This window comes from Alosa alosa, chromosome 20 (assembly GCF_017589495.1).
Source record: "Alosa alosa isolate M-15738 ecotype Scorff River chromosome 20, AALO_Geno_1.1, whole genome shotgun sequence".
NCBI classification, from domain to species: Eukaryota; Metazoa; Chordata; class Actinopteri; order Clupeiformes; family Clupeidae; genus Alosa; species Alosa alosa.
In genome coordinates, this window is record NC_063208.1 from 24202780 (window position 1) to 24226232 (window position 23453).

The 23453-nt window shown below is 39.9% G+C and overlaps 3 protein-coding genes across 3 annotated transcripts; 2 read left to right on the top strand and 1 right to left on the bottom strand.

The window, feature by feature from the left end:
- Positions 1-1098: 1098 nt before the first annotated feature.
- LOC125285786 (glutathione S-transferase theta-3-like) lies at positions 1099-7460 on the bottom strand. The gene is made up of 5 exons (XM_048230394.1): positions 7284-7460; positions 6761-6848; positions 5747-5897; positions 4485-4661; positions 1099-1569 (listed from the first exon to the last, which is right to left on the bottom strand). The coding sequence occupies exons 1-5, from the start codon at positions 7393-7395 to the stop codon at positions 1372-1374; spliced, it is 726 nt and encodes a 241-aa protein (XP_048086351.1). The 5' UTR covers positions 7396-7460; the 3' UTR covers positions 1099-1371.
- Positions 7461-10066: 2606 nt separating this feature from the next.
- LOC125285256 (glutathione S-transferase A-like) lies at positions 10067-13787 on the top strand. The gene is made up of 6 exons (XM_048229610.1): positions 10067-10352; positions 10525-10590; positions 11815-11920; positions 12139-12257; positions 13044-13126; positions 13315-13787. Exons 1-6 carry the CDS (start codon positions 10185-10187, stop codon positions 13445-13447), a joined length of 675 nt encoding a protein of 224 aa, XP_048085567.1. The 5' UTR covers positions 10067-10184; the 3' UTR covers positions 13448-13787.
- A 724-nt stretch (positions 13788-14511) lies between these two features.
- On the top strand, positions 14512-19074 carry LOC125285255 (glutathione S-transferase A-like). The gene is made up of 6 exons (XM_048229609.1): positions 14512-14778; positions 16593-16658; positions 16784-16889; positions 17342-17460; positions 17689-17771; positions 18334-19074. Exons 1-6 carry the CDS (start codon positions 14611-14613, stop codon positions 18467-18469), a joined length of 678 nt encoding a protein of 225 aa, XP_048085566.1. The 5' UTR covers positions 14512-14610; the 3' UTR covers positions 18470-19074.
- Positions 19075-23453: the final 4379 nt, after the last annotated feature.

Sequence of the window (23453 nt, forward strand, 5' to 3'; positions counted from 1 at the left end):
GATATTAGAGGAGGGCTATGTCACAGCTGACATTAGAGGAGGGCTATGTCACAGCTGATACTAGAGGAGGGCTATGTCACAGCTGATACTAGAGGAAGGCTATGTCACAGCTGACATTAGAGGAGGGCTATGTCACAGCTGATATTAGAGGGCTATGTCACAGCTGATACTAGAGGGCTATGTCACAGCTGATATTAGAGGAGGGCTGTCACAGCTGATATTAGAGGAGGGCTATGTCACAGCTGACATTAGAGGAGGGCTATGTCACAGCTGATACTAGAGGAGGGCTATGTCACAGCTGATACTAGAGGAGGGCTATGTCACAGCTGATACTAGAGGAGGGCTATGTCACAGCTGATACTAGAGGAGGGCTATGTCACAGCTGATACTAGAGGAGGGCTATGTCACAGCTGATATTAGAGGAGGGCTTTGTCACAGCTGAAAAATAGTCCTCAGCCCAGTTTAAGTTAAACTGTAGATTTGAAAATGTTCTTCTTCCCAATGTATTTTCTGGGTTCTGGGAGAAACAGGTGAGATTTCAATAAGAGCTGATTTATTTATTGTGAGACAAAGAAAATAGCTTTTCCTTTCAGGTACCCATGTATATCATTAATAAAAACATATGTGCCCTGAAATTATAGAACAATTACAGTATAATTGTTTAATGCCATATACTGTAATGCTACACTTCTCCAAATGGTGGAGGAACTCCTTCACATACTGTAACTCATGAAGCAATAAACATTAAGGGAAGTGTGAGGTACAACAAGTAATTGTGGTCCTAAAGGCAACAGGGAGAGGCTGTTTGTTTTTTCTCGCTAAGCCCAGATTTAAATCATGGTGTCAGTATCCATCCAAGTCCAAGGAAGGAAGCCATCTGGATCTGATTACATTCCAGCTGGCCACCAGAAAAGAATAAGGGTCAAACAAAATGTTCCCTGGGTGATTATGTTCTGCTAACAATACTCAATGTAACAATACTCTGTAAACAATACATTGAAATGTGAAACATGGGTTAAAATGCTACAGACAGCAACTGTGGAGGTAAACAAATAGACCTTATGACAACAGCTACTCATGCAAAACTCATAATCAAAGCTGGTTTAATAGTGTTTATTGTGAGTAGGCACATTTAAGAACATTCTTATCAAAAAGCAGGTCATTAGTCGTGATGAATAACTAAAATGAAACATTTTTCTCCTCATCCATTAAGTAAAAAAATTAAGTGAAAAAAAATAATAGTTTGATCATGTATTAATCCAAAATAAGTGAAAGACACAACACTAATATCCAACACAAACATAACAAAATAGGTGCTCCATTTAATTAGAAATTATTCTGAATATTCTTTTGTTGTACTCTATGCTGGTTTCAGAAAAACATCTTTTGAATCCTGGGCTTGAACCCCTGCAGCTTGCTGCTGTCTAATGTCTTGACCACCTCCATGGCGCCCATGACACCCTTGTGAGCTTCGTCGAACAGCTCAGGTCCGATCTTCTGACGCACCCGATCCTTCCAGGCACTGAGTTTGGGCCTTCCCTCAAACACATCCACGCCGGCAGCCAAGGGCTGTGCACACACACACACACACACACACACACACACGCACACACACACACAGCATTAGAGAGGCAGCACACTAAGGACCAGACTGCACATACTCAGAGTTCACGTTCCAGGGTTCCTACACATTTTCCATTTCAAAATTCCATACTTTTTCTATACTCAAATTTTCAAACTTCTCGGTAGATTTTTCTGACCATATTCTAGATATTGTCAATGGAGCGTTCTACTAGCATTGTGAAGAGCTGTATAATAATGTTTATTATTTTTTTGTTAAATATTATTATATTTATTTTGTTATCAATTATTTGTTTGCAATAACAGTTTTTCAGATAATGCAGTATCCATGTCTTGGTAACTTTTACAAAATCAAAAAAGTCTACCAGTGTTTTAGCTGAAAAAAGCAGTTACGCAAACATACCAGTGCACAATGGTATAGGGCACGTGCATAGAACAGGGGTTCTCGATTTGGTTTTGTTACCAGGGTCCCCTTGTGGGAGAGATTTTTTTCTGAGGACCCCATTCAATTGTATCTTGATGATGTGGACTGATAGTTAAGCTACACAACAGTAGGAATGGTTCATGATAACCTGAGTGAAGTGATTAGTACTGTAGATGCAATAGTCTGGAAACATAAATATTTCTCCATATTTCTCCCATGTTTCTTTTTTCCATACTTATCTAGACCTGGAAATTATTCAAATCAAATTCCATACTTTTCCAGGTTTTCCATACTGCGTAGGAACCCTGACGTTCACATACACAACCAGCTGCTTTGTGAATAAAACCTTGCTTTAGTTCTACACAGGCGCTAAATGTGTAAATGTGTCTTCACTTGATGTCAAACCACACAATTCAGACCCAGAGTTATGAATGAAGCCGGTCCTGCAAGCTTGTGGTATAATTGTATTCATTATACGGCTCTTCACAATGATAGTAGAATGCTCCATTAACTTGAACTTGAACGTTCTACTTAAGCAATAAGCCCAGAGGCCGTAGGTTACACTGATTCTACAACAGCTAAGGGACGTGCCTAACAACGACCCTTAGCTGTTGTAGAATCAATGTAACCTACGGACTCCAGTGCCTTATTGCTTTTCTAAAACTGTTATAAATACCTGGCCAAGTTTCATAAAGTAAAGGCACAGCAACTAGAAATATAACGACTTATTCCTAGATAATCATTCTTCCGCCAAGGACCAGAACTATCAGTTTTAGAAAGTCAAATATGCACCATGTAATGACCTCTGAAACATATACTGTAATGACCTCTGTCAATGGCACAGGTTTTTTGTGCTTCTGATTCACATCTTTCATATCACTCTGCAAGTAGTAGTAGTTGCATCTGAAAGAGCCCTTAGAGAGCCACTGCACACAGGACCAGACTAAAGCCCCTAAGAGGCCCCTCGGGCCCAATTAGTTAGACATGCTGGTGTCCAGCCAAACAAGGACAAAGGCTGATTTCCTGCATATCTTGCTTGTGGACTAACATTGCCTTATAACTACTTTTAGTATCTTTGGGCCCTATTTTCCGACCTGGCGGAAAGCAATTAATTATCCCAGCACAACGTTTATTCTTATTTTGCATGTCTCTTTTTTTGAGCAACGCGCCAAGGGGTGTGGCAATTAATCGACCTAAGGAGGGGTCTAGTGCGTTGTCTGAAAATCGCTATCGTACACTAGCTAAACTGCATTACACCACTGACCAAGAGAAACCTGGTCAGAAGAAGAGCGCATTATCACACATTTTCCATGACCACTAACACAAATTTACAGCTTATACAGTATAAAGTCATTCATAGATCTCACATCACTCAAAGTAAAATGTTTAAAATGGGCTTAACAAACACAGATATTTGTTCACAATGCACTTTAGGTAGCACAGACGACTATCTGCACGCCATGTGGCTCTGTCAACCTGTCCACTCTTTTTGGGTCACAATCACTGAGGCACTATCTAACATCCTGGACTCCAGAATCCCATCATCTCAAACACCCTGTCTTCTTAATGACATTTCTGAAATCCACATTACGGAACACTTCAAAAAACCACTGTCGCTAAGAAAGTAGTCCTCCAAAACTGGAAATCAAAGAAATCATGCCATATCAATCACTGGAAAAACTTAATCACAGAATATATTACAATAGAAAAACATCATGCACATAGAGAGAAGCAAATGTCAGCCTTTGAAAACACCTGGTCTCCCTTTCTATCATTTTTAAATTCAACCAAACCATAACCCCAAGCTCTCCCCCCTTTTCTTTGCCCCCTTCTCTGTCTTTATCTATCTGTTTATTTGTTTGATTGAATTGATTGGTTGATTGTTTGATTAATTAATCAATTGATTGATTAAACTTAATTTATTTATTTTATTTAACCTTATTTCCTCCTTTCCCCCCTACATTCACCACTTTACATATAGACACACACTAGCAACACCCAAACATAGCATGTTACCAAAGCCCTTTACCATGACCACTCACAGACCTTTCCAATTAATTACAAAGAACTGAGTCCCATACTGTCAGCTCTGTCATCGTTCTGTCCCACTGTCTGTCTGCGTGTCTGTCTGTGTCTGTCTGTCTGTATGTTTGTCTGTCTATCTGTCTGTCTATCTGTCTCACTTGTCTACGTTACCTTATTGCGTTTCATGTGTTTTGATGTTTCAATTCATGTGGTGCTATATGATACGGATTCCGGGGTCATATACATAAATGGTTGAGGTAGGACAATTGTATTTGCATAACATTTACATAATGTCCGGAGGAAATACTAGGGGGGGGAGTAGTAGAACAACCGGCTAAATTCGGACTTCCATATGACCGGTTATGTCGTTCAGATATACGGCCCCACCGTTTAACATCGGCAGAACCTCCGGTCTTACACGTATGTCTGAAAGCGCTTTGTGAATGGCACTGACCTGGAAGATTTCTACAATTGCCACCAGATCCGCCAGGGAGATCTGGTCTCCAGCAATGAACGGCTTGTCCTGCAGGAACTTCTCCTCGATCATCTTAAGGGAGCCATTGAGGTCCTCTACGGCGTCATCCCTCTTGTCCTGAGGAACCTCCTTCCCCATGATCTTTGGGACCATAACCTGACGGGAACACAGTGCCCACACAAGTCATGCTATGGTTTGAAGTCTAAAGGTGCTGATTTGCTAGACTGTGTGAGCAAAGATGTTAGGAATTATTTGCAAAAACAGATCAGCTCAATTTTAACCAATATTCATAAAGTATTTTCTTAATTGTGTATTTCATATAATATCAATCAAACTGAAGTTGGCTGCTTTGATTGGATTTATTTTCACTTAAACCAACAGCAGTTTGATTGATGTTACCTGGAATAACCAATAAAAATTTGTAAAAATGGAGACGACTGTTTTTTTTTTCTCCACAGGGCGAGTTGACCAAACACAGTCCTTGCAGTCTGCGTCACCTCAACCGGAAGTTACAATTTTACATGGCCAGTTTGGCCACACAGAGTGCTCTGCAGGGCTACAACGTCAATTTGACACAGAAATATAAATTAGGCTTTAGGTGCCATCATATCGAGGTCCCCTCCTTCATCCCCACCATCACCAGGTCCAGAGGGTAGGCTCCATCCCTGCCAGCTAACATTAGGCAGGATCCGCTGGGTCAAGCCACTCCAAGACCTGAGCCAATACGGGGCCTATGCCAAAGACTTTATTCTCTTAACTGTTAATCTTGAACCTCGCAAAACTATATAAATTAAACATTTGAATCTTATTCCAACTCCCTGAGTCTTTATGGGAGAATTTATATTTTTGCACAGGCAATCCTTCGGCCTTAGTAAAAGACATTGTCAAATTTTGCCATATCTGAACTGCTCTATTGAGTTTCACACTGACAAAACAAAATAGAGATAGCATAGATGCATTTGTCTCCTTTATACTCTATGGCTATAGAGGTAATGTAAACAAATATTAACTTCAATGTATGTGCTGTAGGTTTATTGTTTTTTTTTTAGAAAAGTATTTATAATTTAAGATGTATGAATAACTTAGTTGCATTTCTTCATGGCATAGTTCACAGAAATACTTTTTATGAAGTGAAACCTCTGATGAAACTTCTGTATTCAGCACTTCAGTGTTGGCTGGTGGCATAAACTAACCTAAAGCCAGTGAATAAGGTCCACCGTGTGCCGATTATCAATACTTACCGTAATCCAGAACATTTTGGAGCCATGCATCCGTATTCCCCCGTGCTGCCAAGCCAAGTACTCGTTCACCCGCGCCCGTTTTTGCAAATCAGCCGGATACCAGTGGTCTGGAGTTTTGAATTTCTCAACCATATACATCATCATGGCAATGCTACAGGAATAATGAACAAGGAAGAACAAGAACAAGATGTCAGCTCTAATTCTAAAACAAAGAACATTATGACAGTTACTCATTTTGTAACACAAATGACAGCAAAGTGGCACATAGCAATGGCAGCTGCAAAAGTATCATTACAACCCCCACATGATATGATACTTGTACTGACATTCCAATGGAAAGAACATGATGCCAAGGTCAATGTTACACAATTCAACAATGAACTGCTGTGACCTGACTTCTGAACTCTTAGCCCCTGCCACACTGCCACGCAGCCTCGCTCTACATCATTTCCGACAATTAGGCTCGAGGTCTCAATCTGTATATTACTACAGTGATTTATGACAGCAATGACGCTTTCAAAATACAAAAAGAGTTAAAGAGAATATGCATAAGTATAGCCTATGTTTGAATATATGTTTCTAGGCTTACCTTAAAGATGTCATTGTAAATTAATGTTAAGAGGGTTTTTTTGGCAATTGATAGACAATTCGGACATAATTAGACCTTTGGATCCAATTTAGACAGTGGCCTCATATGTCAAAGCCATATACTGTACATCATTTATTTTCTGTTCCATGCCATATGTACTTCCACCATCCATGCAATAAGTAAGAACACACCCTTCATATAACAGCAGCAGCTGCTACACAGGAACAATGCAGTTATGTCACATAGCCCACCAAAAGTCTACAACCTTCATACAGCAATTTATAGCATTAATTGTGTATGCATAATGATTACATCTGCATGATATACATGTCCTTATACCCCAAGTTATATCAGAACTAGGGTGCATGGAAGAGTATAGCATACCTAGTAGAACTATAACTGTATAATCTTTAAAACAACTGTACCTTTCAGACAAACAAAATTCTCCATCTCGCATTGCAGGTACTTTCCTCATCATATTGATCTTTCCAAATTCCTCTCCATGCTGATCTCCTGCAACGTTTGGGAATGGTTAAAGTAGCTGACACCCATGTCACACGCACTTAAAAAGAACAATCAGACCAATGTGGCTTTTGCTCTCGAAAACTTAAAATATCCTGTTCTGAACCTTTTGAAATATCCACTTTTTTTCTCGGTTTCCATTATGAATGGAAAAACGTAAAAATAGACGACACGGGGGCAACGGGAAGTTTCAGGCTTGTCTAGGTCCAGAGGTACAAAGGCACAACACAAACTCTGACTGGACATTCAACAAGAGGGTGCCGCTTGTACTTGCGACTGCAAAATCCACTGCAAAATAGGCTAGGCTACGTTATGCGCATAATAATAGGCTAAGCCTACGTTTGATAAGTTATGCGCAAGACATGACAAGTTAGTCTATGGACAGTAAAGATACACCAAGATCATTGAGTTATAAAGAATATTTACCCAGCATAAGCGAAGTCTGCTTGAAATCAAACGGTATATTGTTTTTCTTGGCAAATATATACACCGACCGACATGGCTGCGAGAAAAGATCCAAATAGAGTTCTAGAGGCATTTTCACCGGCTGCAGTTCAACAACTTGTGACCTCGGAAACAGTGAACGGTGACTGGCCGACTTCAAAAAACAACTCTTTAAAGGCCAGACGTTTGTAAGGTCCACCCACAAACTCACAAGATAAGGTCCACCCACAAACACATTAAGGCGCATAAAGTTGAAACAGGTACAAGTTCACACACCTTAACTACACACAACAGGTATGGTGGCCGTGACTCTGCATGTGTAGCCTACATGACATGGCTACATTTACACCCTATGTAGCTGCATTGTCTGCTGTGTTGGGAAAGTTCACTTTCTACGTGAACTAGTTCAAAGTTCAGTTCACAAATTTTAAAATGAACTAGTTCACTTCATAGTTCATAATTAAAAATGTTGAACTATAGTTCACACTTTCCAAAAATAAACTAGTTCATAGTTCTTTTTTTTTTCATATGTTGCTGTGAGCTATTATTTTTCAAAATTATTGCCACAGGCCATAGGATATAGAATGCAGTAATTTGGGTTGAGGATCTGTCTTGAAAGTCTTTTGATTTGTTATTGGCTTGCACATACCTTGAAAGGTTTGCCAGGTGCTTCAGTTCAATGTGCCGTTTCAGGTTTGCTGTCGATGTGACTGAAGTGCGGGCAAAGTTTGCACAGAAATGTACGATTTTTCCCATCCTCACTGACCTTGTCATAAAACTTGTTTAAATGATCATACGACGCCTCCTTGCTGCTTTGTCGTCTACATCAGCCTTTCTCAAACTTCTTTGACCTGAGGCCCAGTCAAGGCATACTTTGGGGTCATAGAGCCCACCTACATGAACCCACCCATCATAATGATATCACAATAATTATTATTTTTATACTATATTGCTATACATGCACTTCAAAACAGTCAGTGTTTAAAGTGCTAAGATTGATCACAAAAGTTTGTGACAACATGCACATCAGAGTACTGCTTTACTAATGTAAAATATAATTAGGCCTACAATAGTTTCATTGTTTTTGCATTGTTGCATGATGCTTGCATGAGAAATACTTCTCAAAACAACAGCAATTATATGGGTGCCATTGTTTTGGGATGTTTCCCTCATGCAAGCATCATACACTGATGGAATATTTATATGCTATTTAATTACATTCCATTTGAATGGCTGAATGTAAGGATTCTGGATACACAATACCAGCTTTTGTGAATGGTAAATGGCGGATCAGATGCCTAAATCACTGATCTGGAGATCTTTATCTTTAACTAAGACTAATTAATAGCTTTTGGCTGACTTTAATACTTAATGCTACAGTGTTTTATATAGTCTGTGCTCTGTTTTTTTATGGAAGTTGCTTAAATCCACGTTGTTCTATTAAAGGAACCTAAGAAATGTATTTCAATTGATCATAAAATGGCCCTGATATGTCACTAGACATTAAGAAATCATGTTATTTTCAAATACTTATATCACTGACAACAGTAGTCTGGTCAAGATATTGTCATTTAAAAGTGAAGTTGCAGCTCTCAACTGATGTTGATGTTGTGTTTTTTCATGTCATGTTGTGTTTTGGCCTGATGCGCCACCCTCTACCTATCTACTAATCACAACATCAGTAGTGTTTCGGCATCTGGATTGGCAACCTCGAGTCGGGGGGGGTAACTTCACTCTGCAGACCAGCATTGTCCACGTTGCGGACCGCGGCCTATAGTTTGACAAATGGTGACCTGCATGCTGCCATATTAAGGCCTTTTTACGGTGTGTTTTAGCCGGGATTTCGCGTGGGTCTCTATAAATCTGGCACCCTATTGAACGAAGTTAAACTGAAAGAGCGTGCCGTTCACAGACACTAGAATGAACGAGTTCACAGTAACGTTCATCAGGCAGTAATGCAGTAGGCCTACGTTCAGTTCACGTGGAACGAGTTGAACTTTCGTTCAGGCACAACACCGATTGTCTGTATTGTCAAAATCCATCGCAGAGCAAATTCATGCCCTTAACATTTTTTACATTCCTATATAGAATAGGATATAATATAGAATATAGAATATAAGAACGCAGACTCTTATGTGTCAGACTTGACAGACAGTTTTATTAACGTGCACAAACATCCAACATGCAGGATATGTCACCTCATGATCCACACACATACAGGAATAGGCCTACAACAAGACATTCCTCGATAGATACATGTTAGCAATCGCCACAGTTGACACATAGTAACACACATTTGTAAACAGAACACTTTATAATACAATTTTAGTTCCGAACGCACTGCACCCTGGGAACATTCATTCATTGAAGAACACTGTTTTAGGCCATTGACAAGTTTCAATCTTAACTAGTCCAAGATGAAACTATTCTACTCTGGGCTACTTAGTTGTTAATTATGTTAAGATTCTCGTTTTTTGTTGTTTAAAGTTTCAAGGGTTGCCCTTGCCCTGACTGCCTGAAACGATCAGCCTGCAGGATAATGACAAACATCTCGACTCCAGGTCAGAAAATTTGCCATGTCATGCCATGTCATGCCATGTCATGGGAAGATCTGCCCAGTCATTATCAAGGCATTAAAACAAATGCATGTAAGTGAACAAACGCGTTTACCGATACGTCCCCTTTAAGCACTGTCCCCTCTATCCTGTTTGGCAACGATTTTGGTATTCTTTCAGTCCATAAAAGTGGGCGTGGTATGTAGAATAGACGACATAAAATCACGACGTTATAGGCAGGAAGGTAGGCTACCGAGTAACCAGGCTACCCCAACCATAAAACACTCATTAATTTAGGCAACTGTCTACGAAGTGAATCTGTGAGAATATGGCCAAGGACATGTTTCTTCTCTGGGGATCCGGCTCTCCTCCATGCTGGAGAGTCATGATTGCTTTGGAAGAGAAAAACCTGCAAGGCTACCAACACAAGTTGTTGTCTTTTGAGAAAGGAGAACACAAATCAAAGGAGGTCCTCGACATCAACCCAAGGGGACAGGTACATGCTCGTTGCGCACGATGATTTTACAATGCACCAGTGTCGCATGCATTACCAGCCTACTATGACAACAATATTTTATTTATCTACACTGGATTGTAAGAGAACTTTACGCCAGACACTTTCGATTTCAAATCCTTTCAGCTGATGTAGCGTCTGCTTCTCTTTACAGCTGCCAGCGTTTCGGCATGGGACCAACGTAGTAAATGAGTCTTTTGCAGCCTGCATGTACTTGGAGGTAAAATACATATTAACTTTATAAAATATATATTAACTTAATATTCTCCTTATTGCATAAGTGCAGGTATTGCGTTGCCAGGAACACAAAACTAGTAAACATGAAATTAACACAACAGGAGGGTTAAATTACCTATATAGATTCTAGAGTAAACAACAATGGGACAATTAAGCAATAGTCATGACGAAATTAAATTAATAAAGTAACATCAAGTAGAAAAATATAGCCACAAGCGGCAATGGCGGGCCCAAGCACCTGCGGTCCACAACCCATGACATTTCAGAATCCAACAATGCATTCACATGTGGTGCATCCGTCAAATGCACGTATCTGATGTGTGAGCTATTTGTTTTTGCGAGTTTTATACATTGGAAACACTCACTCACTTCCTGTCGGATGTGATGTTTTACACCGATGGTAATCACTAGGTGACGCTATGTGGGATACAATGATGTGCTTCCAAATAACCAATTTATTACATACATTTTTTGATATGTAGTGCAACAATTGCACTGCACTGAATGCACCCCCCTCCCCCCCCCTTATATTTGCTATGCCAAATATGCATTTTGGGCATGTGTTTATACGGCAGGGTATGCAAATTCATCATATTGCTATTTCAGCACATTCCAACATATCAAAAAAAGTTTTTTATTAAATCAACATCATCTTCACATCATGTATACCAACTTTGACATGAATTGCATAAATTGAAAGTGCTCCAAATCCTAATTACCTCACTTCCTGTTGGGCGTGGCTAATGCAGTGTACTATGAAAGTTGTTAATTTTGAGGTGTTACACACACCTACCAAATTTGGTGTGTGTAGCTGAAAATATATGCCACCCAAGAGATCAGTCAACTAAGGGGATGCTAGTGAGTCCCGGGGCCACGCTCTTGTACCTAACTGCTTTGTGTGAGATCTGATGTGTGTGTCAAATTTCAAGACTTTTCGCCTATGTTAACCACCTCAAACAAGGAAAAAGCTCTGAGACAAATCATAAATTGGAATAAGCATCATAATAATAATAATAATAATAATACTAATAATATGTTTTATTTATATAGCGCCTTTCTCAAGGTCACTTTACAAAGTCAACACAAACAGAGCAAGACAACACAAAAACAAACTGTCAAACCATTCGGGTGCTCGGGCCCTAATTAGAGGACAAATGTTTCCATATGAACGTGCTCTGTGTGACTGTGTGTCTGTGTGTGAATGCAGAACCAGTTTAAGTCCCAGGGAAACTCTCTGATCCCCAGTGACCCAGCAGAACAAGCTCTTGTGTACCAACGCTCGTTTGAAGCACTTAACCTGCATCAGAAGATGGGTGAGCACTAGTGAAATATTTGTGCGCTTCAATAATGTATCCTTCCGTTTTAGCGAGTGTGTGTTCCCAGACAGTGACTAAATATGAACAGGTCTGTGATGGTGATACATTGGCAATGAAAAACTGTAATGATGATAATTTCGATAATGATGATTGTGATGAGAGTGACTCTCGATATACTGAAGATGATGATGACTGTGCTTCTCTGTCATGTATAGTGGACCTTATTACATACACTCGACGTACACCTGAAGAAGAGAGACACGAGGAAGCTGTGAAACGGAACAAGGAGGGAGCGACGGCCGAGTTGCAGATATGGGAGAGCCACCTGCAGAAGGTAACTCCTCACTGCTGACATCAATCTTGTTCTCTTTGTGCTGAAAGGCTCATAAGGCGTCAACGATTTCTATCAGCTCATTCGTCTAAAGTTTGCCCGCTGCAGCAGAAGGTATCATGAGCGCAACCATCTAGGCAACAGCTGGATTACAAGCTTGCATTGCTAAAGCAGGTGTGCATGTTAAAAGAACAGTAAAACACGCTCTGCACCCACCCAGTGCTAGAGCTGTTAGGCTACAATGATATAAAGTTTTAGATTTAGTCATTTACTTTCACAATACTGGCTGACTCGCAGAATCAAGTTTCCTTAAAATGGCAATATCCCAACAATGTGCCTGACCACACCTAGCATTGCAAACCCTATCTTCTAATCTTTAACCCTTAAGGGTGATGGAAATGTTGGAAAATAAACGTTCTAAAGAATATCTGGGTTTATTGAAATCAACCAGAGCCCTAAGGCTCTGAAATCAACATAGTATTTTAGAACCTTGAATTGTTGTGGATTGGAATCTTGTGTTAGAATGTTCAAAAACCAACACCTTACCCAGAGCCATATAAAGGTTTACCTTTATATGGCTCTGACCTTACCTAACAATATCTGAAAGCCCTCAACCGGACAAGTGCTGTGTAATTATACACACACACCCATTCCCCCCTTCAGTGTAAACTGGACCATAGGTGCTTTGTGTTTGCACAGCTACAGTGGCAAAATTACACAAACACTGTGTTAGGATGTATCCTTAAATCTTCTGATCTTCTCATTCTGCTTTTTCCCTGTTCAATGTAGACTGGGCCATACCTGGCCGGGAAAAACTTCTCGATGGCAGATGTTGTGTTTTTTCCAACCTTGGCACTTGGATTCCGTCTGGGGTGAGTATTATGCTGTAAATAACAATACCGTTATATCACAGTAAAACATGTCAATAATATAATGCAACTGTGGGTGAATAAATTGGTCTGTGATGCAAAGCAAACATTTAGATGTACAGTATGAGATGACACCATTGCCGTATGGTTCACCATCTGGGAACAACTGAATTTTATCTTTTTGCACACAGGTTGAGCCAGAAAAAGTATCCCAAACTTGGTGGTTACCATGATCTCCTGAAGAATCGCCCCAGCATCAAGGCCTCCTGGCCCACGCACTGGCTTCAAAACCCCCCGACAATGGACCCACTGAAGGACCTGTGAGAGAATGGGTTTTCCTCTAAGTTCTCCCCTGTAAACCAAGCAGGCTTGCTATTCCGGACCAAGATGCTCATTAGACAAAGTCTACTGATACAGTAATATGCTTGCACCTGGAGTATGTTGTTTCTCATGGCAACACTTCTTTTGATATTAAAAAAATAATACTAATGAAAAATAAATAAAGCTTTGCTGAATACTAAATTAATTTATATGCACTATTACATATATTTTTTCTACTTGTGCAGTACATACATTGAACATGTATGACCTTGGTACCACTTGAGGTTGATTTTACTTACAATGTCACGAGTGCTTTAATCCAAATAAAGTATGCTGCAACTTATCTTTGATTTTGTGAATTAACATGATGCATGCACAAAACACTTCAAACAAAATATTAGACAAGGCATGGCCAACATAATCAATCATCCTTTAAGAATAGGAGCGATAGTGTGGCGTCTTAAAACACTGGTTGCACAAAAATGTGACGAGCATAAAGCTGCACTTCACTTTGGAGAAATCAATTTGACGTACATGACAATAACGTTGGAAAGGGACGCCAAGCCAAATTTGTACAAATCTACCATCCATGAGCTAAATCTCGAAATCAAGAGTTTCAGGCAAATATACACTGAATGAGATTGCTGCGAGAAAAGATGCAACAAGTGTACCAAAAGGGCCATTTAACCGACTGCTGCTAAACACTTTTAAATTAGCGGTATCTTGCAAGTCAGAAATGGTGTCATGCAAAGTACAGTAGACTTGTTCAGTCGCCATGACGCAGCATTTCTCACATGGCATTTAAGCTGGTAAAAGAAACGTAGGTCTATCTACTTGCCAGTCAGAAATCGTGTCACATAAAGTAGTAAGACTTGTTAAGGCACCATGACGCAGCATTTCTCACGTCAGATGGTAAAAGAAACGTACACGTAGGTCTACTGTTGTTTCTCTTTTTTAATAAATACTCTCCGACAGAGCACTGTCCCCTGTGTCCCACTTGGCGTAACTGTTATAACATTCTTGCGCATTCAACCCTTGAAACGTGGGCGTGCGCTATATCGCGGCAAATTACAAGAAAATTGCTGTCGGAAATTGTTGAGCACAACCACAATCCACGCAAACTAAGCAGTATTAACTGACACATTTTCGGTGAAATCTGTGAGATAATGGCCGAAGACATGTTTCTTCTTTGGGGTTCTGGCTCTCCTCCATGCTGGAGAGTCATGATTGCGCTTGAGGAGAAAAACCTGCAAGGCTACCAACACAAGTTGTTGTCTTTTGAGAAAGGAGAACACAAATCAAAGGAGGTCTTCGATGTTAATCCGAGAGGACAAGTAAATGTTTGCACCTATTCTTTTTGGGGGAAAGTCTGTTTACACCACAGTGTGTACGTGTATTATGTAACATGCATAGTCTGCTTGGTCTAACTAGTGGGCGTGTGCAGCAGGCACGACACGTACAGTCTATTATTTAAACTGCCAACATGCTTTAGAGTTAAAAGTTGCATGATTATGTTATAGTGGAGCAGATAAGCTTATATATACACATTAAATGGTGCATTTTATGACTAAAAAAGCATGACATTTTGTCCAGTGTTTCTAGAGACTGTAAACTTAATTTTCAGATGTGGAGCCCCTTCAGATTTGACCTCTGGGGCCAGGCAGGCAGACTCAAAAATTGCACTAATTTTCAGTTGTAAAATATTTCTGCAAGCCATACTAGAATTTTACTGTGCAATCTAGAACTTCCATTAACTGAGCCAGAGACGGTTGATGTATATTAAGGATCTTTGACTGAGCATTACAAAAGAAGCACAAATGCTCTTGGATGGAAACATGACTGTGTGAACGTGTATGGACCACTGGCACATCACCTTCGTTCACCGTTTCTAATGATTTGTGCCGTCACTGCAACTTTGGGAATAGATTATTACTATTTACTAAGTGTAAAGAAACTAACATCTTAACTCATTCGTTTAAAATATAATTTTAAATGAGTAGTGGCCAGTGGTACTATAGGTAGTGGCCATGTTTCATTGGCCAAGGATCTTATTGAGTTTAACGATTGCCTATGTCAATTATTAAATATAATTAAATATAATTACTCATTAGTAACATTTTAACTAACTCATTTAAAATTATATTTTAAATGAATGAGTTAAGATGTTAGTTTCTTTACACTTATAGTAATAATCTATTGTTTCTTCTTTTTACCTTGATACAAAAATTAGAGTTGCTTTGCAACCATTCTGATAGAGGAAATATACTTGGCAGAAGAATGATTATCAATGAATAAATCGTTACATTTCTAGTAGTTGCTGTGCCTTATGAAATCTTGCCAGATATATGTAGTAACTGTTTTAGATACAAATACTTGTGTATTTCATTGAAAGGGGTTCTTACTAAATTGCTCTTTATCATATTATTTACCATCTACCATTCCACTATGTATCTATCTATCTATCTATCTATATATCTATCTATCTATCTATCTATCTATCTATAACCATAATAGCAGTATAGCTACTGATGTGATGTCGCCTGTCCTCTAAAGCCATAAAGTATCATCTTAACATCATGCAATCTTAAGTGAGTAAAATTTGGCAGATGTGTTTAGTTCTTCCACTGAAGTGTGCAACATTGTGGCAGCAGATGTGTAACATTTTTAAGTTTTCTCCTTTGTTGCATCATTATCGATGCTTTATAAAAAAAGAAATCACATTTGTATGTGATTAGAATGTTGCCAATTAAAGGTTTCATACTGTCATAATGAACTCAAGCAACCAGTTTGAATGGCAGTGGAATTGCTTAAAAATATTTTACTTAAAAATATTTTACTCCTCAAAGATGTGTATTATCTAGCACCAGAGGTCAGATCTGAAATGGCTCCACATCTGAAATTAAACCTAAGGGGGTGAAGATTATATGGTGAAACTTTCATGCTTTAGTCATAAAATGCACAATTGTTTTGCTTATCAGCCTAACTATTAAGAATCGCAATGGCCTTTTGGTCTAGTCGAGGCTAACTCCGCTGCAGACATATCGACCGGTGCAAGGCACCTTTGCTTTTTCAAATCATGCCATTGTTCACTAGCCCAACGTAGACATTATTTACCACTGTGTCTGTATTGATCACTGTGAATCAACAGGTCCCCTCATTTCGCCATGGGCCCCATATGATAAATGAATCTGTTGCAGCCTGCATGTACTTGGAGGTATATTCCATGGCCACAATACATAGAAGTACACTCTCTGTAGTTTTACTTTGATGTAAATAAAGCCACATCTGACTCACATCTGACTTTATCAGAATATGCATTGTGTGTCTGTGATCATGCAGAACCAGTTCAAGTCCCAGGGAAACCAACTTATCCCCAGTGACCAAGCAGGATTTGCCTTGGTGTACCAACGGATGATTGAGGCCCCCAATGCACAGCAGAAAATGAGTGAGCTGTGGCAGAATATTAATGTGCTCCTACTACTAGGCTACATCCTGGCTCTTGTGTGCGTATCAGGGGGGTATTCCAAGTATGTGGTTTAGTGACAGACCTGGGTAAGTTAACTCAGAGTGGTAAACCTACTACAACAAGGGGCCTTTGGCATTGTTTTGTTAGGAGAATGAAGCCATACAGCTCTTCTATTAGGAGGTTTACCACTTACTCTGACATAACTTACCCAGGTTTGTCACTAAACCACATACTTGGAATACCCCCCAGGTCACAGGCAGCAATGATAAACAAACATATTTCTGATAGTGATGTTGAAGATGTGAATGATAATGGTGATGATGGTGATGACTCCAACACTGATGATCATGATGATGGTGTGGACGTTGCCATTTATTGCCGTTACATTCTGTTGATGATGATTATGTGATCTTCATTTATGTGCCATGCAGTCGATGTTCTGCTGTACAACTTTCACACGCCTGAGGAAGAGAGACAGGAGGCAGCACTAAAGAAAAAAAATGAGGCAGCAACAACTGAATTTCAGTTGTGGGAGGGCTACCTGCAGAAGGTAATTAGCCCAGTCTCATCACTGTTAAAATTAGTCTCCTAAACTTGGCATGTACAGCTCTAAATTAAGAGTAGTTTCCCTCACTCACTCAGCCTTTAATGAAGAGCTTGATTGAACTCAGTAACAATCAGTTAGTTGAAGTGTGTGTCTTGAGTGTGATGTACCATAAAATGTAGTGGTCCATCATGTCATCTTCTCATGATACATAATGCTTCCTATTCAATGTAGACTGGACCATACATGGCTGGACAAAACTTCTCATTGGCTGATGTTGCGTTTTTTCCAACTTTGGCCCTTGCGTTCCGCCTGGGGTGAGTATTATGGTGTAAATAACAATAATGAAATGATTACGTACATACTGTATTACTTGACAACAAGTCACCCAAGTGTTCCATGTGATCCACAGTTGTGCTTTAATGATAAAGGTTAGGCCTGTAATACTGCCTACACAAACATCAGACCACAGGTGTACAGAATTCAGTACAATGTGGTACTGCTTGTTTTAAAAGCCCTTAATAGTCATGCTCCCACATATGTGGCTGATATGCTGCATCCATATACTCCCTCCAGGTCCTTAAGGTCTGCACTGCTTTTAAATCTAGTCTTAAGACACACTTTTTCAGTTTGGCTTTAGCCTGAACTTGCTTTTAAATATCTGTGTCTGTAAATAATGCATGTTGGTCTGTGTTTGGTATGTTTCTCTTTTATTTTTTTATTGTTGTGTGAAACACTTTGGTATTAAATGTGTTATATACATTAAACATACTTGCTTACTTATTAGGTGTATCAAATTACTCAGTAATATGTCAATATGTCAATATGTACTGTATTTACTATCTTAAAGCAAAACATGTGTTTTTTCTATCTATACAGGTTGAGTCAGAATAAGTATCCCAAACTTGCTGAGTACCATGATTTTCTGAAGGATCGACCCAGTATCAAGGCCACGTGGGCCCAGCATTGGCTCGAGAACCCCCCATTTAAGAGTCCTCCTCTGGCGATCCTGTGAGCTATCTGGGGTGTGCTCCAAGTGGTGGTTTAGTGGCAGACCTGTGTATGTTAACCCAGAGGAGGTGGTAAACCTCTCTAATTATGGCTGTCAAACAGTTTAAGAAAAAAAAACGAATTAATCTCATATTTTGAAATGAATTAATCTAGATTAATTGCAAATTAAAAAGTAGATTTTTTTATATTTTTAAAGGGCATATTAAATGCAACATGAATCACAAAATTAATGAGTAAGTTGTTTTGAAATATAAATTTTTTAAGAAATACTACTAATTTGATGCTGTTTAACTCCGTTATAAATGGTGCACTGTCACTTTAAGCGTATTGTGTCCACACATTCTCATAATGATCTTTTTAACAGCTCCATTCAAATATAGCCTATGGCTAGTACACAACATTCGTCTTTGTTGCCTTCATGATTTCCTTTATATTAAAAAGAAACTTATATTATCAACAAAACCAGCCACCTGGAACCTACCACTCTCTCTCTCTCCCTCTTGGTGCGCGCTCAAACACGTTCCCAATTATATGGATTAGCCGTTGGATCTTATGTATAAGTATATATACTCTTTTGATCCGTGAGGGAAATTTGGCATGCATTTATTCCAATCTGTGAATTAGTGAAACACACACAGCACACAGTGAACACACTAACCCAGAGCAGTGAGCTGCCTGCTACAGTGGCACTCGGGGAGCCTTGCTCAAGGGCACTTCAGCCATTGATGTGGGAATGGGAGAGCAGTGCTCAACCACTTCCCCTGCCCACATTTTTCCTACTGGTCCAGGATTGAACCGGCAACCCTTCAGTTACAAGCCCAAAGCCCTAACCAGTAGGCCCCGGCTTATAAGGATCTGAAAAGTATCATCTGTATGTAACATACTGTTGGTGCATTTTGACTTTGTAAAAGTTCTCTAACAGGAGTGAAAAACACTTTGCAGTGAAGCTACTATTTATTGGCTAAATGTTGGTCCCCCCTCTGTCCCTTGCCCTATGCACAGTGCGCGATGCGTGTGGTGGTAGCGGCAGCACTTATCACTGTGCTTTTTAACATCAGGCAACTTTTTAAAATAAAACTTTTCGCCTACAAGCTCCTCACCGTTCCTCGCCATCTTCAGCTAACTCCATAGACAGTAAAATAAACTCTAAGGCTTGTAGCTTCAGGTTTTGTGGCTTCCGTTACATAACATCAGCATCCCCACAAAAGAAGTAGGTAAACAAAATGCATCAATTGCGTTAATATTTTGTAACAAGTTATGAGTTAATTTTGACAGCCGTCCTCTTAATAGAAAAGCCCCTTGGCATTGTTTAGTTTGGAGATTGAACCCCCTAGGCTGCTCTATTATCAGCTTTACAACTTCCTCTGGGTTAGGCTATAAGGCCACTAAAGCACCTACTTGGAATCATGGCCTGGTCTCTATACGTTCCTCCCTGTTGGTGACGAAGGTCTTTCAATTTAGGACCAAGGTAGTCTGAAGATAAGCTGTATCTGTGTCAGCAAGGAACACTAGAAGTCAACAAAATCAACAGGAGCCTAATCTATCCTTTGTAACGCTAAGATCAGGAAGGCTTCTTGTGATTCTGCCGACTCAAACTTAAAATGTTAAAATGTTAAATGTTATGTTAATGTTAAAATTTTAAAATTTGAAGGAATGGTAGTCAACAAACAAGTAGGCTAAGTAGTGTTGAATAACAGCTACCTCTATATACAGCATTACTACTATTAATATATATTTTAAGATTTCAATATTGATTTCAGATTTTAGATTTGATTATACATTTGTATCTTCTTATAACTGTATGCTGGGAAACTCTCTAAAGGTCTAAAAACAACCTACTGTAGGTCAAGTAAAAAAAAAGGTGATTCCTCTGCGATTCTGATTACTGTAACAATCCGGTGCTTCACGGGAGAGAACTGATCATGCAGTGAAAGGAAGGGATCACCGTAGCACACAGATGTTGAAGTTGGTTATTTCTTTATTTTTGAACGGTGCAGTTTCGATTCAATTTTTCGGTTTACATCTTCATCAGAGTGACCTAGGTGCTACTTTGAATTTTTGATTAGTTACTGAATGGGGAGATTTCAATTTAAATATATCTGCAACTTAACTTTCACCCTAAATGATTCTGTATTCCTGTAAATATAACTGCTACTGATCTCATATAGAAACTAATTGTGTCAATTCTGGCCCATATCTGTCTGTGTGCAGCCACTAAACATAAACCTATAAGCAACAATTTAGTTGCTATTTGAAGCACTGGTGACTTTGTTTTTTTTTCCAACAGACATCATTAAAATCTGAGAAAAACAAAACATAGTACAAAGGCGAAGAGAAATAGTTAAGTTAAAGAGACATTGTGATGTAGAATGTGATGTATGAAAATGTTGTGGTGGCTACAGAAGGCTCTAGTGTGTTGCAGAATCCAATCTGCAGGGGGCGATAGCTCACCAATGATAATGCTCACAGGCTGGACTCAATGAGTCACATAGAAATAAGTCTATCTTAGACCAGTGGTTCTTAAAGTGTGGGGCGGGTCCCACTAGTGGGGAATAGAGACATATCAGGTGATAGATCATAGATTCAAAACAAAATAGCCACACACAAATATAGGAGTGATAAACAGGCCGACATATTAATTCAAATAGCAACTGATCCAGCGGACCAAGACAGGAAATGCAACGTGGAACCATTTTTTTAACATTACCATTTTGGGGTCAGGTGGAGCTTGAAAATTCCAAAATGAAAGAAGAAAAAGTTTGAGAACCACTGTCTTAGACACACTGAGATCCAACACATTGGCAGTCAGAACGACCCCGCCTGAGGGGACACATCTTCATTTATGATCCAAATGACTTCCTAAGGATTCAACAAACAAGTGTTATGAAAAATGGAGGGCGAAAACGCCACTGAACTAGAGCAGTGTGCGAGACCTGGCCCAGAGACGGGCGGTAATTGATTATGGTTACCCAAGCTGGAGGCAGCTCCCACCGTGTGTGTGTGTGTGTGTGTGTGTGTGTGTGTGAAAACACAAACTGCTGCTTCAGGTCTATTACTGCTGAAAAGGGCAGATTTTTTAGAGCTGACATGTGTGCGATGAGCCACCGATGACCTGAGACATACAGTAGCGAGTGTGTGAGACGAAATTACACCACTCCAAGATGGGCGAGTCCCTGGCAACGGTGAAGCAACTCTGGAAGCAGATGTGATGGCCCTCTGGCAGAACAGAAGGCTATGCGCTTATAGTTTGATTATCCCCCCATACACACACACACACACACACACACACACACACACACACACACACACACACACACACACACACATACACACACACCTGCCCTGAACAACTTGCATATGTAAATGCTGACCAGTGCTGACTTATACTATGCGCAATATGCAGCTCAATATTGATTTTGAAACATCAAAAAATCATTGCTGCACGATATCTCATCTTCTCCTACTAAGCCACCATTTTACTGCATGTTACTGCATACTGTATGATGAAATATAGTATGAGCTATATAGCCTCTGAGGATGATTGAAAGCGTGGTGACTCTGTGAACAGTAGCCTACTGTAAGCTATGCAAGAGAAAACATATTGTGCAGACATAATCTTATTCAATTATGTACTAGTACATGTACAAAAAGGATCTTGCTTGCATAAGGCGTACAGAAGCAGGCTTTAGAATACAGAAATCTCTATAATTCTGTCAGACCAGCAGAGGAAATTGGTTAAATCTCAATGACTGACTGACTCGTTGGTTGCTGTATTATCCCGGTGTTATTGAGTGCAGTTAATCATGCTATTATCCTGCGAGGGTAGCGCTGCAGAATGCGTGGGCTTTGTTACTGTGTATTAATAACTGATATGATATTTCACAAAGGGCTCTTATGAAACGCTGTGCCTTATTCAGGAAGTCAGGAAATCCATCGGGAGAGTTTTAGAGGGCGTAATGGTCTATATATAGAGCCTCAGTGAGAGAAATGATGGAGGATTTCTTTTTGCACGTTTAGGTAATGTTTACTGCTGTAGTTGAATGTCAGTGACTTGTTTGCCATCAATGTGGTTTGGTCTTTTTGTATCGGTAATAAGGATTGAGGATACTGACCATAGCATTGATGGTCTGAGAGGAACAGCAGACCCCAAGATAAAGTTAATGCAGCAGACAGGCAGACACACACACGCACACACTTACACACAGAGATAAACAAGCATACACACAAACACACATGCACACACACACACACACACACACACACAGATAAACGAGCATGCACACATACACACATGCACACACACACACAGATAAACAAGCATACACACAAACACACATGCTTGCACACAAACACACACGCACACAGAGATGCACAGATGCACACACCAAGAAAAAAAAGATCTACTGGCAGATGCCCTCACTAACAGGGAACATGTGTCCGAGGAAATGGTCAGTGTTTCCTACATAATTCCATTTCCACACCCCTGAGAGACGCTCACAAACATGCTTGGATGTCCTGGACTGGGCCGAGGGGGATTGGTTAATGGTGCACTGGCCCTGGGAGCTAAATGGATAAGCTCCACCAACAGAAGGCTGCAGTCCTTCTTCTACTGGGCGGCAGCGTAAAAAGAGCTGTGGTGATGGCCGAGCCCAGCACAACATGGCACCACCAGGGTGGGGCCAGGCCAGGCCAGACATGTCCGTTTCACCTTCAGGTCTGCTCGAACGTTGCCATTGCATCCCACCCACTAAACGTTACTCTAACATAGCAAGTGCAAAAACACACACACACAAACATACACAGACATATGTGTGCTGTGCCCAAACAAAAATAGACACACAAACATCCCACCAGACAACAAAAAGCTACTATAACATAGCCTGTGCAACACACACACACACACACACACACACACAGAGAAAGAGTGAGCCATCCCTCCCTCCCTGTTTCCATGAAACCCAGACTGATTACTATGATAACTATCTACT

Bases quoted from the DNA above. Each gene is read 5' to 3' on its own strand.
- LOC125285255 (XM_048229609.1), top strand. From the start codon at position 14,611: ATGGCCGAAGACATGTTTCTTCTTTGGGGTTCTGGCTCTCCTCCATGC. The intron at 16,659-16,783 runs GTATATTCCATG...GTGATCATGCAG, and splicing joins CAGCCTGCATGTACTTGGAG to AACCAGTTCAAGTCCCAGGG. The intron at 16,890-17,341 runs GTGAGCTGTGGC...TGTGCCATGCAG, and splicing joins CAATGCACAGCAGAAAATGA to TCGATGTTCTGCTGTACAAC.
- LOC125285786 (XM_048230394.1), bottom strand. From the start codon at position 7,395: ATGCCTCTAGAACTCTATTTGGATCTTTTCTCGCAGCCATGTCGGTCG. The intron at 4,662-5,746 runs GTAAGTATTGAT...TGTTCCCGTCAG, and splicing joins CCAAAATGTTCTGGATTACG to GTTATGGTCCCAAAGATCAT. The intron at 1,570-4,484 runs GTCAGTGCCATT...GTGTGTGCACAG, and splicing joins CAATTGTAGAAATCTTCCAG to CCCTTGGCTGCCGGCGTGGA.
- LOC125285256 (XM_048229610.1), top strand. From the start codon at position 10,185: ATGGCCAAGGACATGTTTCTTCTCTGGGGATCCGGCTCTCCTCCATGC. The intron at 10,353-10,524 runs GTACATGCTCGT...TTCTCTTTACAG, and splicing joins ACATCAACCCAAGGGGACAG to CTGCCAGCGTTTCGGCATGG. The intron at 12,258-13,043 runs GTAACTCCTCAC...TGTTCAATGTAG, and splicing joins GGGAGAGCCACCTGCAGAAG to ACTGGGCCATACCTGGCCGG.